The sequence below is a fragment of the Phascolarctos cinereus genome, unplaced genomic scaffold (genome assembly GCF_003287225.1).
Source record: "Phascolarctos cinereus isolate Bilbo 61053 unplaced genomic scaffold, phaCin_HiC Scaffold_9;HRSCAF=440, whole genome shotgun sequence".
In the NCBI taxonomy this organism is placed as follows: domain Eukaryota; kingdom Metazoa; phylum Chordata; class Mammalia; order Diprotodontia; family Phascolarctidae; genus Phascolarctos; species Phascolarctos cinereus.
The window spans coordinates 34,225,882-34,240,497 of record NW_027556402.1 but is presented as its reverse complement, the minus strand read 5'-3'; the positions used below and the strand labels follow the sequence as shown (position 1 = coordinate 34,240,497).

At 41.0% G+C, this 14,616-nt stretch overlaps 1 protein-coding gene across 1 annotated transcript; it reads left to right on the top strand.

Moving 5' to 3' along the window:
- Positions 1-552: 552 nt before the first annotated feature.
- Positions 553-1,408, top strand: LOC110223043 (malignant T-cell-amplified sequence 1). Its single transcript, XM_021008366.2, has one exon. It carries the CDS (start codon positions 783-785, stop codon positions 1,326-1,328), a length of 546 nt encoding a protein of 181 aa, XP_020864025.1. The 5' UTR covers positions 553-782; the 3' UTR covers positions 1,329-1,408.
- Positions 1,409-14,616: the final 13,208 nt, after the last annotated feature.

The following is a 14,616-nucleotide window of genomic DNA, read 5'->3' as shown; positions in this document are numbered from 1 at the left end:
GTACCAAAGTGGTTTTCTTAAAGTGGTCACATCTCTATCTACACACTAAATCCTTATTAACATACAGTTTGGCATTTATAGCTGTTCACAACCAGGCACCTTCCTACCTTTCCAAGCTTATCTGGCTTTTCTCCCTGACACCTAAAATCCAGCTTCAGTGGACGTATTTTCTGCACAGGATTCTCCCTCGCCCTCCCATCCCTTAAGATCCCTGCGCTCCCGGGCTGAGATAGAGGCCTTTTCTCGCACACCGCCCCCACGTGGCTTGCTGGGACTGAGCTCCTGGAGCAAGGACTGGCTGCCCCATAATAAACGCCTAATAAATGCTTGCTAACTGAGTGGCATCAAGAAGGAAAACTCGTTTGATTGGTCGTTTAACTGAGAACTAAAAACGTTCCATGTAATTTCTTGGCTACCTTTAGGTCGTCGGTGTCCAGAAAGCTTCAAAGTGAAAGTGCGCAGGCGCACAGCTCCTGCTGCGGCACGCGCGAGTGGCGGTCTTGAGGCCGTAAAGGACTTCTCTACGTACGCCCCGGCTGTGAAGGCAGCCGTAAAGCGCCTCTCTGCACGCCGGCTGGGAAAGAGGAGGCGGCGGCGGCGGCGGCCTGGCGGGCGGGAGAGCACGGCGCTTGGGGCTGCGCACTGACCGGGCCTGACGGACGGAGCGAGGAGGCCCTTCCCGCTGTGAGTGACTCGTCTCGGCCGCCGCGCGCCCGTCCCCCACCTCTCCCGGCCCCGGCCGCGCCGCTCCCGCCGCCCCGGCCCCCGGCCCGCGTGCCACCATGTTCAAGAAGTTCGACGAGAAGGAGAACGTGTCCAACTGCATCCAGCTGAAGACGTCCGTCATCAAGGGCATCAAGAACCAGCTACTGGAGCAGTTCCCGGGCATCGAGCCGTGGCTCAACCAGATCATGCCCAAGAAGGACCCGGTGAAGATCGTGCGCTGCCACGAGCACATCGAGATCCTGACGGTGAACGGCGAGCTGCTCTTCTTCCGGCAGCGCGAGGGCCCCTTCTACCCGACGCTGCGGCTGCTGCACAAGTACCCCTTCATCCTGCCGCACCAGCGCGTGGACAAGGGCGCCATCAAGTTCGTGCTGAGCGGCGCCAACATCATGTGCCCGGGCCTGACGTCGCCCGGCGCGCGGCTCTACCCGGCCGCCGCCGACACCGTGGTGGCCATCATGGCCGAGGGCAAGCAGCACGCGCTGTGCGTGGGCGTCATGAAGCTGGCGGCCGAGGACATCGAGCGGGTCAACAAGGGCATCGGCATCGAGAACATCCACTACCTGAACGACGGTCTGTGGCACATGAAGACCTACAAGTGAGCGGCGCGGCGCCGGGGGCCGGAGTGGTGGTGGTGGTGCTGGTGGTGGTGGTGACAATAAATGAGATCTGTTCACACGGCCACGCATATCCGTCCTTTACTGCTCCTGCCGGGCGGATCGTGCGCGAGCGGGAGGGCCCCCGCAGGCGGTGCGGGCCTCCCGTGAGAAGAGGCGACGTAGGCGTGCCCAAAATGGATGGGGATCTGGACCCCCCCCCCCAAAAAAAGAAAAGACCGTGTCTTTGGGAGACATGCTCTTTTCGGGGGGGGGGGGCAGATCCATCTGCTTCAAAATGACCCAGCTGCTGCCTGCGGCAGTGAGGTGGGAGCCTACTGTCCGGGTGACCCCCAGGGTAAATCTCTTGACCTCCATCTGCCTCACTTTCCTCGTCTGTAATACGGGGTGATGATCATAGCACCTAGCTGCTGGCGGGGTGGTGGTGAGGATGGAAAGGGATGACGAGTAAAGCTTTGCAGACCTTCGGATGCTACTGTTATTTCCACCTGTGGCAGAGTGAAGATGTTTGAGCTCTTGGCCCCTTGACTTTAAATCCAGTGTGAGTTACTTCCATTGCACCAGGCTGCCTCCCTTGTAATCCATTTGTTACAGTAGAGATAAAAGCGGATGTTAGTGCCTCGCATCAAATCTGAATTTGGTTATTACCACCCGATCAGTAGCGATTTGCTCCCTTCTCACATACTAAATTGTCAATAGTCGCATTGTGAAATGGCAGGAGATCCACTGAAACCCTGGTAAAATTTTTCTCACATAATGATAGGTTTTTTTAAGCATCAGTGATGGCTGCTCTGTCATTGAAGAAGGAGTGGTTGTTGGAAGACCTTATCTTACTTAGCCTCCTGAAGTTTACATTCTAGTCAGAAGATAAGAATGGGTGGTTTTTTTTAATAATTAATTTACTTTAGTTTTCAGTAATCACTTCCATAAGCTTTTGAGTTTTAAATTTTCTCCCCTTCCCTCCCTAGAATGCAGTTTAAGTATTATAACGTAAGTATAATATAATAATATATAAAATATAAGTTAAGTATCGATACATGGAAATAAATGCATGTCTGATGTAAGTACTATAGGAATTCCTGAAAAGAGATTAGTATGGATTAGATACCACTTTGGGGAAATGCCTTACAAAGGAAGTGGGACTTGAATTGAACCTTGAAAGATGGGTATGATATGGATGGAGCAGGAAAGACATTCTGGAATGCCTGATAAAGATGGGAAGCTCTATAGCAGAAGTTGTATACAAATCTGATAGCTATATACACATACATATATATATGTGTGTGTGTGTATGTATATATGTACACATATTATGTATTATGTGTAATATTTATGTTTTGTTGCTGTGTTAAGAGTCACAGCCCAGCAAGTACCACTGCAGGAAAGCACTAGTTCCATAGGTTTGCTGTTTAAAACATTTTTCCATTAAAGCAATTTTTCAGAGTAATCTAGATTTCTATGAAACATAAACTCAACTCAGTTATGGCTCTGTGATCTAAAAATCTACAGAGGTGTTTTTCCTCCCCACAGTGCAGATTGTAACTTATCCTGAATGACCTGACCATATCCTTCCATAAATTCATCACAGAGGGTGGTCTCGTACCTCCCTTTCTCTCCACAGTTTGAGGATACTAATGGAGTGTATGATCTGTCCAGTAGGTACTTGCTCAAACATGACCACCCCATCTTCCTTATTTGATCTTAAAATCGTAGAATTAAAACGAATGGGCCTTAGAGATCATCAGGTCTCAAGTCTTTTCTTTTAGAGGAAAGAGACTGAAAGAGATTGTGTGACTTGCCTAGGACCACACAGCTGGTAAGTATTTTAGGTGGGATCTGGACCCAGTCTTCCTGCCTGCCACGTATCTACTACACCATGTTATCCCGACACATCGGCCATATACATCTCCATTCTCCTTTAAATAGTTTTCAATTTTACTTCTTCAGAGTCTATTGTGTTCCATGACTTGCAGCCATCCAACACCAAGAATATTAATATTAAAAGGATGGGCTTTTGTTTCAGGGGAAAGTTTTGGTGTGCTTAAAAGAACTTTGCAACTCCTCAAAGTCAGTTCAGCCACTTCTGGTTATGTTATGTTATAGGCACAAGTCATTATCCATTTGCGCTGTTTGTCTAAGACATAGACTGATGTTAGCCATGTAAACTGCTATATATCTGAATGATAGGCATTCCTTATCCACCTGATTTTTCTTGTGAGAATTCTTAGGTCCAACTTTTTTGAGCAATGATGATTCTTTCAGGAGGCTATGCAAGGTTGGAGGCTTTGGGCCAATTGCGTATGGTCATCTGCAAATGAGTAATCACAAGACTTTCAAACAGAATTACTTCTGCTGAATCTTTCGAGGAATCGTATATATAATGTAGATATATTCATAGGATGTACATCTTACTTGGGGAAGAGCTTTAAAGGAGAAGTTCTTAACTTAGTGTCTGAAAACTTGGTGTTTTTTAAAAAAAAATATTTTGATAACTGCATTTCAGTATAATTGGTTTCCTTTATAATTTTGTGTATTTAAGTATATTATTCTAAAACAGGGTCTTAGACTTTGCCAAATAGTCCATGATACAAAAAAAGAACCTCTCCTTTAAGATGACATTTTGCTCTACCAGACACTGGTAGGATCTTGTAGTCTTCATCTTGTCAATAGTGTGAGAGAAGGGCAGCTAGGTGGCGCAGTGGATAGAGCACAGGACCTGAGTTCAAATCTAGCCTCGGACCAAACACTTGACACTAGCTGTGTGACCCTGGGCAAGTCACTTAACCCCAGTTGCCTAAAAATAAGAATAAAAAAATAGCGTGAGAGTAAAAATGTGGTTTTATTTGCTTACAATTCCTTACAAAAAAGCCCAGTCTCTTCCCTTCTATAACGTTCATCAAGGATGCCCTTGAGGCATACGTTTTTATTCTCAAATTTTTACATAGATGGGAAGGTATGTATATAATTTGATAGTTAATGATCCCTGTCACTTTATTTGATAATATCTGCAAAATGTTTTCCATTTCACTGGTATTGTTCCTTCAGATACCTTGATAATCAGTATCTCAGTGTCCTCAAAAGTATTACCTCCTGCAAAGAACTGTATGTACACCTGATTTAGATCAGTTGCTTTTTCCTCATTTGTTTTCTTCATTGTCTATAGGGCGTACACTGATGATAAAAGACCATTTAACCAGCTACCTCCTAGTAAATTCCCTTTGCACAGTTCCATTAGCTGACTTCATTAACCTTTAAGTTTTTCCATTTCCTGCAGAAGTGCATAGTACAGCCTTCAAGGCCTGTATTTCTTGGCCAGAACTTCCCTGAGAATAGTCTCCAGGAAAATGGAGCCCTTCTTCAGCTCTGACAAAAAAAAGTGGATTCAGTCTTGAAGGCTTCTCATAACATGTCTCTCCCCCCCACCCCACCCCCGCCACCTGCCCCCAAGTCTCAAAGGTCTGATGTCCATATTAACACTAACGTTTTTCTGTTAGCAAAGAACTAGAAACAACTACGTGCCCATCAGTTGGGGAATAACTTTTTTTAAAAGGTTATAAATGTAATGGACTATCATGCTGTGAAAAAATGACAAATATGAGGAATTTGGAGCAAGGTGGAAAGATCAGCATAAACTGTGAAGCCAGAATTAAAAAGTCTCTAAAAAGAATTTGTATTCTAAATAATGGAAAAAAACAAGAATCATCTGGAGAAGAAGTATTGAAACGTCATTGCAGAGAGGTGGACAGAGAACACAGAACGAAGTACTTATGGGTATGAACATTTTAGACACTTTATTTGCACTGTCAGACAAGATTTATGCGTTTGGTGTTTTTGTAATAAGAGAGGGTTTCGGTCTTGGATGGAGAGTGGTAAATGATCTAAAGACAAAAAGGCATAAAAACCTTTTTAAAAAATCTCTCACAATTCACCAAGAGTTCTTCCAACACCTACCAGGTACCAGACCTCGTGTTAGGCTAGAGGAGAGGAAGAGAGGGAGAGAAAAGTAAATCTGATTCATTGCCCTCTTCCAGGAATCTTCACTGGGACCATTAGAGTCCTGCTCATGTCTCTCAGGGGCCCCTAAACCTCCAAGCTTCAGGTTTTCAAAGCATTTCCATAAAACGGACTTACTGAAGGCATGTAAAGGTAAGAAGAGGGATCTACATCTGAACACCTTTAGCAACACAACTAGTTATAGCCCTTACTTATACATCACTGAGAAAATTTGAGGCAGTCACTAGTGGACAGGTCTGGGTGCTATAGCCTGGGAGTGTTTTGCAGTAGTAAAACTTTATAAAATTTCCTGATCCAAGCATCCCACCTTTGGCCTTTTTCCCCACTTTCCCTGCCCATCCTTCCCTCATTGTTCTTTGCTTATCTCTTTCCCAGACCATAAAGATGAATGAGTCCCATGGCTTGGGATCACCTGATGTTTTTAAAATAATTTTTTATTGGTCTTCTGTTTTTTACATTATCATAGTTCTTTTTCAGATACCTCTCCCTTTCCCCTCCCAGAAAGTCATTCCATATAATATTTTTAAAATCCCCCCCCAGGGAAGGAAATTAGCATAAAATGTTTTAATACATTGAAGAAGTCTGGAAACACATACAATGTGCACCACCTGTGGACCTCCCACCTCCACGAAGGGATGGGTTGGAAGGATCCTCTCATCTCTTCATTTGAGTCATGCTTGATCTTTATAATTTTGTTATGTTCACTTTTGATTTGTGTGTGTGGCTGTTCTTTACATTGTTGTAGAGTCATTGTATAGATTGTTCTCTTGCCTCTGCTTACTCCACTGTTACTGTGCATTCAGCACATACATCATTTCTTACAGCACAGTATTATTCTGTTACGTTCTTGTACCACAGTTTGCTTAGCCGTTTCCCAGTCAATGGACATCTGCCTGGTTTCCAAATCTTTGTTATCACAAGAAGTGCTGCTATAAATATTTTGATATATATGGGGACCATGTTCTTATCAATGGCTTCCTTGGGGCATAAGCCCAGTAATGGAGTCTCTAGTTCAAACATTTTAGACTTTATTTGCATAATTCTAAATTGCTTTCCAAAATGGTTGAACCTTGGGGGCAGCTAAGTGGTACAGCGGATAGAGTACCTGCCCTGGAGTCAGGAGGACCTAAGTTCAAATGTGGCCTCAGACACAACACTGACAAGCTGTGTGACTCTGGGCAAGTCCCTTAACCCCAGTTGCCTCACCAAAAAAACAAACAAACAAAATGGTTGAACCATTTCACAGCTCCTCCAACAGTATTACTGTGCCTAAGTCGTCAATCCCTCCAATATTAATTATTAACCATTTTTTGTCAACTTTGAAAATTTGCAGGGTATGAGGGGAAACCTCAGGTTTGTTTTGACTTTTCATTTCTCTTATTTTTGATTTGGAGTATTCTTTCATGTGGTTTCGAACACATTGCAATTCTTTTGAGATCACTTGGTTTCCTCTTCAGAACTTCTGGAAATTTGTTCCCCTATTTTTCATTTGTTTGGGTATTTGCGATGTCTAATGATACAGCCATCTAAAACGTTATGCAACATTAAACGTTTGAGGCTTTAGTTCAATAAAAAAAAAATAACCTTTTAAAATAAGCAATAATTTTAAGTGTAAGATTCTTTAACATTTGAGATCTCCTTATGGGTCCATTTAAAGAAGAAAATGTCAGAGTAAACCTCAGTACTCCAATGATTCTGTGCCCTTCTCTTTTTGGATACTACCACCAATAATGCAGATCATAGCCTAGCCTTACCTGCCTATTCTATGCAACTTTTCCACTTCCTCTCAAAAAATCTACCATGAATACCCCAAAGTTTCTGGGAGCCTTCCTTATATTCCCTTGACATTGCATGGATACCAATGAAGCGTTTCACTTATATCCTTGAAACAATTGTTTTAAAAGGCTCCAGAAAACAAATTTGTGTGTTAAGTAACATTGGACTTGAAAATATTATGGTTCATTTGTTGTCCTAGTTGTCTATAGTATATTTTCATTAAATTAATATAGGTACAGCTTTACTGCATTGTATTATTCAAATACATCTCAATAAAATTCGGGCCCAAGATTCCATTTTTCCTCATTCTTTTATCCAGATTAAATCATTTGCGCAACTCAAATCATATTTAGTCAGTTTCTATGAATTATTTTGAGTCCATCCTAATTTTTGTCATTCTTTAGGTCCTATGAATTATTAGTAATTTCCCCAGTTAGTCTACTACTCAGGATTTCAAAATTCGGGCATTTATGAAACTAGAACTTTAACAGAGTAGAAGTGGGGTCTTTTGATAGGTGCATTTTCTCATCTGTACAGATGACATTCATTGCCAGTCTAAGGAAATAGGAATTTCTTACTAAAATTCACAGGGATATCTTGGTATTCTAGTAGTTAAAGTAGTAGTTCTGTATAATACTAGTTAGGGAATTTCATCTAATTTGGTATAGAGAATTGAGAAAGAAAGCATATACCAATTAGCCAGTAATCACTATCAAGGACATTTTCACCAGATACATTGATGAATGAATGTGGAAACGTGTGTATATCGGTGATATCAAATTCAAATATGAATATGGGCCACTAATATTTATACGTGAGGATCTCTGCAGGCCGCATATTGACTTAATTTTTAAAATGTAATCTTATCTGTGTTTTATTATATTTTCACTTATTTGTTAAACGTTTCCCAATTACATTTTAATCTGGTTTGGGCTACATTCTAGAGTATTGTTGGTTGTGTATTTGACACCACTGGTCTAGCTCACACACCTATTGGATGAGTATAGAAGGCAATACTGAGAGTGATAACCAATGTGTGATAGCCCCCTACTTCACCGAGGTCATCAACATAACGTTCCTCAAATTTCCCTCCTCCCTTCCTCACACTTGAATATCATACAATTGCAAAAGAAGTATCTATTTCTCCTTTGAGTCAATCCCTCTGCCCACAACCTTGATCTTCACCTAACTGAAATCCTATCTTCTATAGGAAGCTTTCCCCAACTTTTCTTAGAGGAATCTTATAGGAACTATTATAATTTAAAAGAAACAGAAAAAGAGGATTGTACATGATAGTGTATATTGTGTACCACTTAGATTTTTAATATATATGTATATAAGTTAAATTTAACTCAGTTCCAACAATGCCCTGCTTGTCGGCATCCCCTTCTGACTTTCCTTGTGTGCTTTTCTGGGTATTTTTTTTTAATGTTTCACTAATGCTCTTCTTTCCTTTTTTTTTTTCTTGAAACCACTACCCTTCCAAAACACCATCCATCCAAAAAAAAAAAAAGAGGCCCACCCTTGTAACAAATAAGTATAGGCCTTGTCTGAATGTATATCTCATTTTATACCTCCAGTTCACTCTTTCTCTGCCAAGAGGTGGAAGGCATGCTTTATAATTAGTCTTCTGAAGTCATGAGATTGGTCATTGAATTGATCATAGTTGTGAAGTCTTTCACAGTTGGTTTCCTTTACAGTGTTGTAATTGCATGTACTGTGGCCCTGATTCTTCTGCATTCACTCTGCATCAGTACATGCAAGTCTTCCCAGATTTCTCTGGATCTCTCCTTTTTGTCATTTCTTTTTTTTCTTTTTTTTTTTTTAGGCAGTTGGGGTTAAGTGACTTGCCTAGGGTCACATAGCTAGTAAGTGACAAGTGTTTGTTCTGAGGCCAGGTTTGAACTCAGGTCCTCCTCACTTCAGGGCCAGTGCTCTATCTACTGCACCATCTAGCTGCCCTCTTTTTGTCATTTCTTACATTACAATGATATTTCTTTACAATCATATACCATAATTTCTTTGCCCTTTCCCCAAATAAAGGGTACTCGTTTTGTTGCTATGACAAACAAAAATGGTGCTGTAAATATTTTTGGGTAAATGTATCCTTTCCTTCCTCTTTTGATCTCTTTTGGGGTACATGCCTAGTAATGGTTATCCCTGGGTATGCAGGCTTAGTCACCTTCTGGTTAGAGTTGCAAACTGTTTTCCAGAATGCTGATTGATAGTTTCTATCATTAGTTCATTAATGTGCCTGTCTTCCCGTAGCCCAGCCAGCAATTGTCCTCATACTTTTTTGTCATCTTTTCCAGTCTAATAGGTTTCAAGTGTAATCTGTAAGCCCTTCATCCTACTTATGAGAACTCTGGGGCCCAGTGACTTGTCCAGGTCACAGGATAATTAACATATAGTAGTTGAACCCAGGTCTTCTGAAATTAAACCCAGTGCTTTTCCCTCAACCTGGCTTTTTCCTTTCTGCTTGCATGCTAAGGGTTCCCCAATCTTTTTTAAAAAATTATTTCACTTATATTATGGATTTAATTACCAACAAACATGAACATGTTAATATACAAATGAAAACAAAAAAGGGATTCTGTGTTAAAAGAGAACTAACATTATTTAAAGTTTGGGCCTTTTCCCCCCTCTGTATGTAATTTGCATTTTTAAATTCAAACAGCAGTATAGTTCCAACACTTTCTGACTTGTCTTTGTCCTCTTCTGTTTTCTGTGGCTTACTTTTTAAATGATGTGTTGACAGTTTTCTTCCTTTTTTAAAAAAAGTATATTTGTCACTACTCTTCCCCTCCCCCCCAAAAGGAAAAGAAAAGCTTTTCCTTGTAACAAATAAGGACTCTGAGACCCAAAGGATAGAGTGCTGTTAAATGATTTGCCCATGATCACACAGTAATTACCAAGCAACGTTTGAAACCTGAGCTAAATCCATTTCTCTTCACTCTCCCTAGCTTTTTTCCATCCGTTTACAAGTATACTAGAGTTTCCCTAATCTTGAAATAAACTTTGCTTGACCCTGCTGGATCACCTAGCACCTGTTCCATATCTCTCCTGCCTGCTTCAGCAGACTTCTGGGAGGAAAAATTGCCTAGCCCTAATGCCTCCACTTTGTCCTTACTTTCTGCTCATTTCCTTGTAACAAACTTCCATCCCTACAACTCTATTAAAACTATTCTTGAAAAGGTCATCAGTGACCTAGTCACCAGATAAAATGGCCTTGTTCCAAGTGCTAACTGCCTTAACCTTCTCTCTAGCATTTGACACTGTCGACCACCTGCTCCTGCTGGAGAATCTTTTCCCTGGGCTTTAGAAACACAGTATTCTCCCCATTTCCTCCAAACTCTTGAACTGCTCCTCGTCTTATTCCTAGCCTTTCAGTGTGAATCTTCTCCAACATCTGGTTCTTTGCTTTCTTCTCTTTCTTTTTTATTTATTTTTTGTGAGGCAATTGGGGATTAAATGACTTACCTAGGGTCACACAGCTAGGAAGTATCAAGTGTCTGAGGTTAGATTTGAACTCAGGTCCTCCTGACTCCTGGGCTGGTGCTTATCCACTATGCCACCTAGCCATCCCTTTCTTCTCTTTCTTTAATTGCTTCTTTGAGACTTTCTTCACTTTCACATTTTCAATTACCATCTCTGTGCAAATGACTTCCAGATCTGTGTCTTAAAGTCTTATCTCTATTCTGAACTCCAGACAAACATCTTTTAATTGCATGTAGGACATTTCTACCTCCCTATTCCACCTCAAATTCCACAGATTTAAAACCTAGAGCAGTGGCATCACACTGTACATAAGGATCTCTGAAGGCCTCACATTGACTTAGTATTAAAATGCAATTGTTTATATTTTATTATATTTTTATTTCTTTTGTTAAATATTTCCCATTTATTTTAATCTACTTCAGCTTCACTCTGGAGTGTGGTTGGCTGTGTGTTTGACACCTCTGGTCTAGCTCACACACCCAATGGATATGTATGGAAGCCGACTTATAGTAGCATTACTGAGATGTTAATATAAACTTCCTTAACCTCCCTCTGGCTTTCTTCACACTTGCCCTAATGCCTCCACCTTGTCCCAGCTCACTTTGGCCTCCGTTCCTAGTAACAAACTCCCATCTTTCATTCCATTCCATTTTCATAATTCCATCAAATCATGAAAGAAAAGGTAGCCCTACTTCTCACTAAGGTCAACCCCTCTACCCACAACTTTGATCTTTACCTAACTAAAAAAAAAATCACATCTTCTACAGGAAACCTTTCCCAACACCTCTTAATTCTAGTGCCTTCCCTCTCTTATTCATTTCCTATGTAGCCTGTATATATCTTGTTTGTATATATATTTGGTTGCATAATCCATTAGATTATGAGTTCCTTGAGGGCAAGGACTGTCTTTTGCCTCTCTTTTTATCTCCAGGGTTTAAGTGGCTGGAACACAATAAATACTTAATAAATGCTTATTGAGTAAGTAAACCCAGTTTGTCTTTTCCCCAAACCCTGAACTTCTTCTCACTCTGCTTTTTCTATCAAAGGCACCACCAAAAGTCCAACCTCCCACATTTAAATCTTTGGGATTATCTTTGACTCTTTCCATCACTGCTCAAATTGTGTCAGTTTCCAAGTTCTGTAAATACAACTTCCACAGTGTCTTGAACATGGGTCCCTCTTCTGCGCGTACCACCAACACCATACGTAGCCTGTGCTTTCATCACCACCTGCTTGATTAGCCTCTGAGACTTTCTTTTCCTCACTCTTTTTCCTACCAATCTCTCTTTCATACCTCTGACAGTACAGTGTTCCTCACCTGGACATACCACACCTTTGCTCAGAAAGCTTGAGTGGCTCCTTAATCCCTGTAGCAAGGGGCAGCTAAGTGGGGCAGGGGCTAGAGTGCTGGGCTTCAAATCAGAAAGACTCCTTTTCCTGAGTTCAAATCCAGCCTCAGATAACTTACTAGCTGTGTGATCCTGGGTAAGTCACTTCACCTGTTTGCCTCAGTTTCCACATCTGTAAAATGAGCTAGAGAAGGAAATTTCAAACCACTCCAGTGTCTTTGCCAAGAAAACCCAAAAAGGGGGTCATGAAGAGTCAGCCATGATGACTCAACAACAAATGTTGCCTAGCAAGTAATGTTCAAACTCTTTTGCCTGTTATTCCATGTACTCTACAGTCTACCTCTTTTTCACCACTTTTTCAGCCATAATTTGTCATAATGAGATTTTAGGTACATGGCATTACTAGGATGTATAAATAGGAATGCAGGATATTGGAACAATGTAGTCATCCATTCTAATTAGCATTGGCTATAATCTTGTTAGGGTTAGGCTTTCACAACTGAAAGCCACTGGAGAATTTGGAGAAGATTCAGATGAGTGCCACGAAGGTGATTAAAGAATCAGGAAAGATGATCAATGAGCAGAGGATAAAAAAAACATTATTTAGTTGGGAGGAAAGAAAACCAAGGAACAATTTAATAGTAATCTTTCAAGCAATGAGGAAGGCTTTCATAGATGGAAATCAAATGTTCTTGTACTCCACTGAAGGCATATTAGAAGAAATTGTCTTAGATTTAGAAGTGAAGGATTTAGCTTAGATATGAAGAAGAATTTCCTGACCGTGAGAGTTAACAGGGTCCTGGGAGTGGCTGAAGAATTCATTTTGTTGGCTCATTGTCAGCTCTTCCCTTAAAATAGGATCAAGTTTTCTCTGCCTAAGTGGCCTTAGCTTCGCCCTCCCTCTAGGCCTGGGATAGATTTGATGACTCATCAAAGTTATTTCCAAAGGAGTGACATGATTTTAGATTCTTAACCCCCTTGCAAACCTTGTTGGGAAAATCCTTTATTTACTGCTCCCCACAGAGATCAGCTGTGAATTGAGCATCCTGTGATCTATATATGTCTCCCCATTGAGGGGACTACTGGAACCAGATTTATACTGATGTCTGTCTTCAGCTCTATATGTCTGATGATTATGGCTGCCCTTTCAGGTAGAGCCAAAGATGTTTTGACACCAGACTTCTAATGAATCTAATTGTATTTAAGCAAAGCCTGTTGGTAACACTGCTATTCTGTTGTTCTGGACGTGTGATTTCATCGAAATCCTGGTGTGGAAACTCTCTCCACTGATACATGTGGGCACCATCTGAATTGTCTCCATCTGAAAGGTCTCATGACTTCAGTGTGGTTACACATCTGGGACTTGTACGAAAGCAGGCCTTTAAGTAAGGCAACTCCCATACTGTATTAGTAGATTTTTAATATACAGATGTCATTGGGAAAGTTCCTGTCGCATAGTGTTTTCCTGCTTTGAGTAAAACAGTCCAACAAGCATTTGTGCTATCCAAATGACAGTGATGTATTTTAACCCTCCAAACAGGTGTTCCTTAGCTCTCTTCACCCCCTTGATGATATCATTCCTCCAAAATAAAAAAAAAAAATCAAGTCCACATTTCATGGTGAAAGTAGAACACACCTATTAAAAGCCTGGAGGTGGCAAAAGCTGAGAGGCTGAGTCCATCCAAACTGCTCTGGCAAGGCAGAGACCTAGAGGAGAGAGGTGCTTAAGAAGAGAGAAGAGAGACTTCTCCTCTCCTTAAGAATTCCTTGAGGGGGCTGCTAGGTGGTGCAGTAGACGGAGCACTGGGCCTGGAGTCAGGAGGCCCTGAATTCAAATCCAGTCTCAGATATTTGACAGTTACTAGCTGTGTGTCCCTCAATTGCTGCCTTGCAAAAGAAAATATAATAATAATTTCTTTGGGACTTTTACAGGGTTGGGACTCTTTACTATAAGGGATGTTTAATAAATATCTGACTAGAAAATAATGTGAAATTATGCTAAGAAAGTGACTGCAATGTCCATACTTTTTGACCCAGAAATCCAGTTATTAGGTATTGATATCAAGGATGTCAATGATAAAAAGAAAGTTTCCACAAGCAAGCTGTCTGGTTCATGTGCAATCTTTTTTTTCTGTTCAACTCTCACTTTTTCTCTCTCATAATATATATGTATCCATACACATAGATATATATATGGACATTATTGTTTTATTTGGCCTTAAAAATTAACAAAAGAGGGGCAGCTAGGTGGAGCTAGCTATAGCCTTGGAGTCAGGAGGACCTGAGTTCAAATGTGGCCTCAGACGCTTGACATAACTAGCGGTGTGACCCTGGGCAGGTCACTTAACCCTGATTGCCTCACCAAAAAAAAAGCAAAGGAAAAAAAATTAACGAAAGAAGGTCCTACATGCACCAAAATATTTATGATATTATTTTGGTAATAGTAAAGAATTTGAAATTTTAAAAAAAACCCCTCATTGATTGGACATTAATGTTAGGGCTTTTCCTCTAAAATGAGCTCTTTTTTATATTGCCTATAACTTGCTTGGACACAGTTGTTTGCATGCTTTCTCCTGAAATGGATTTGCTCCTTGAGAGCAGGAACTATTTTTTTTTTCCTTTCATTGTATCCCCAG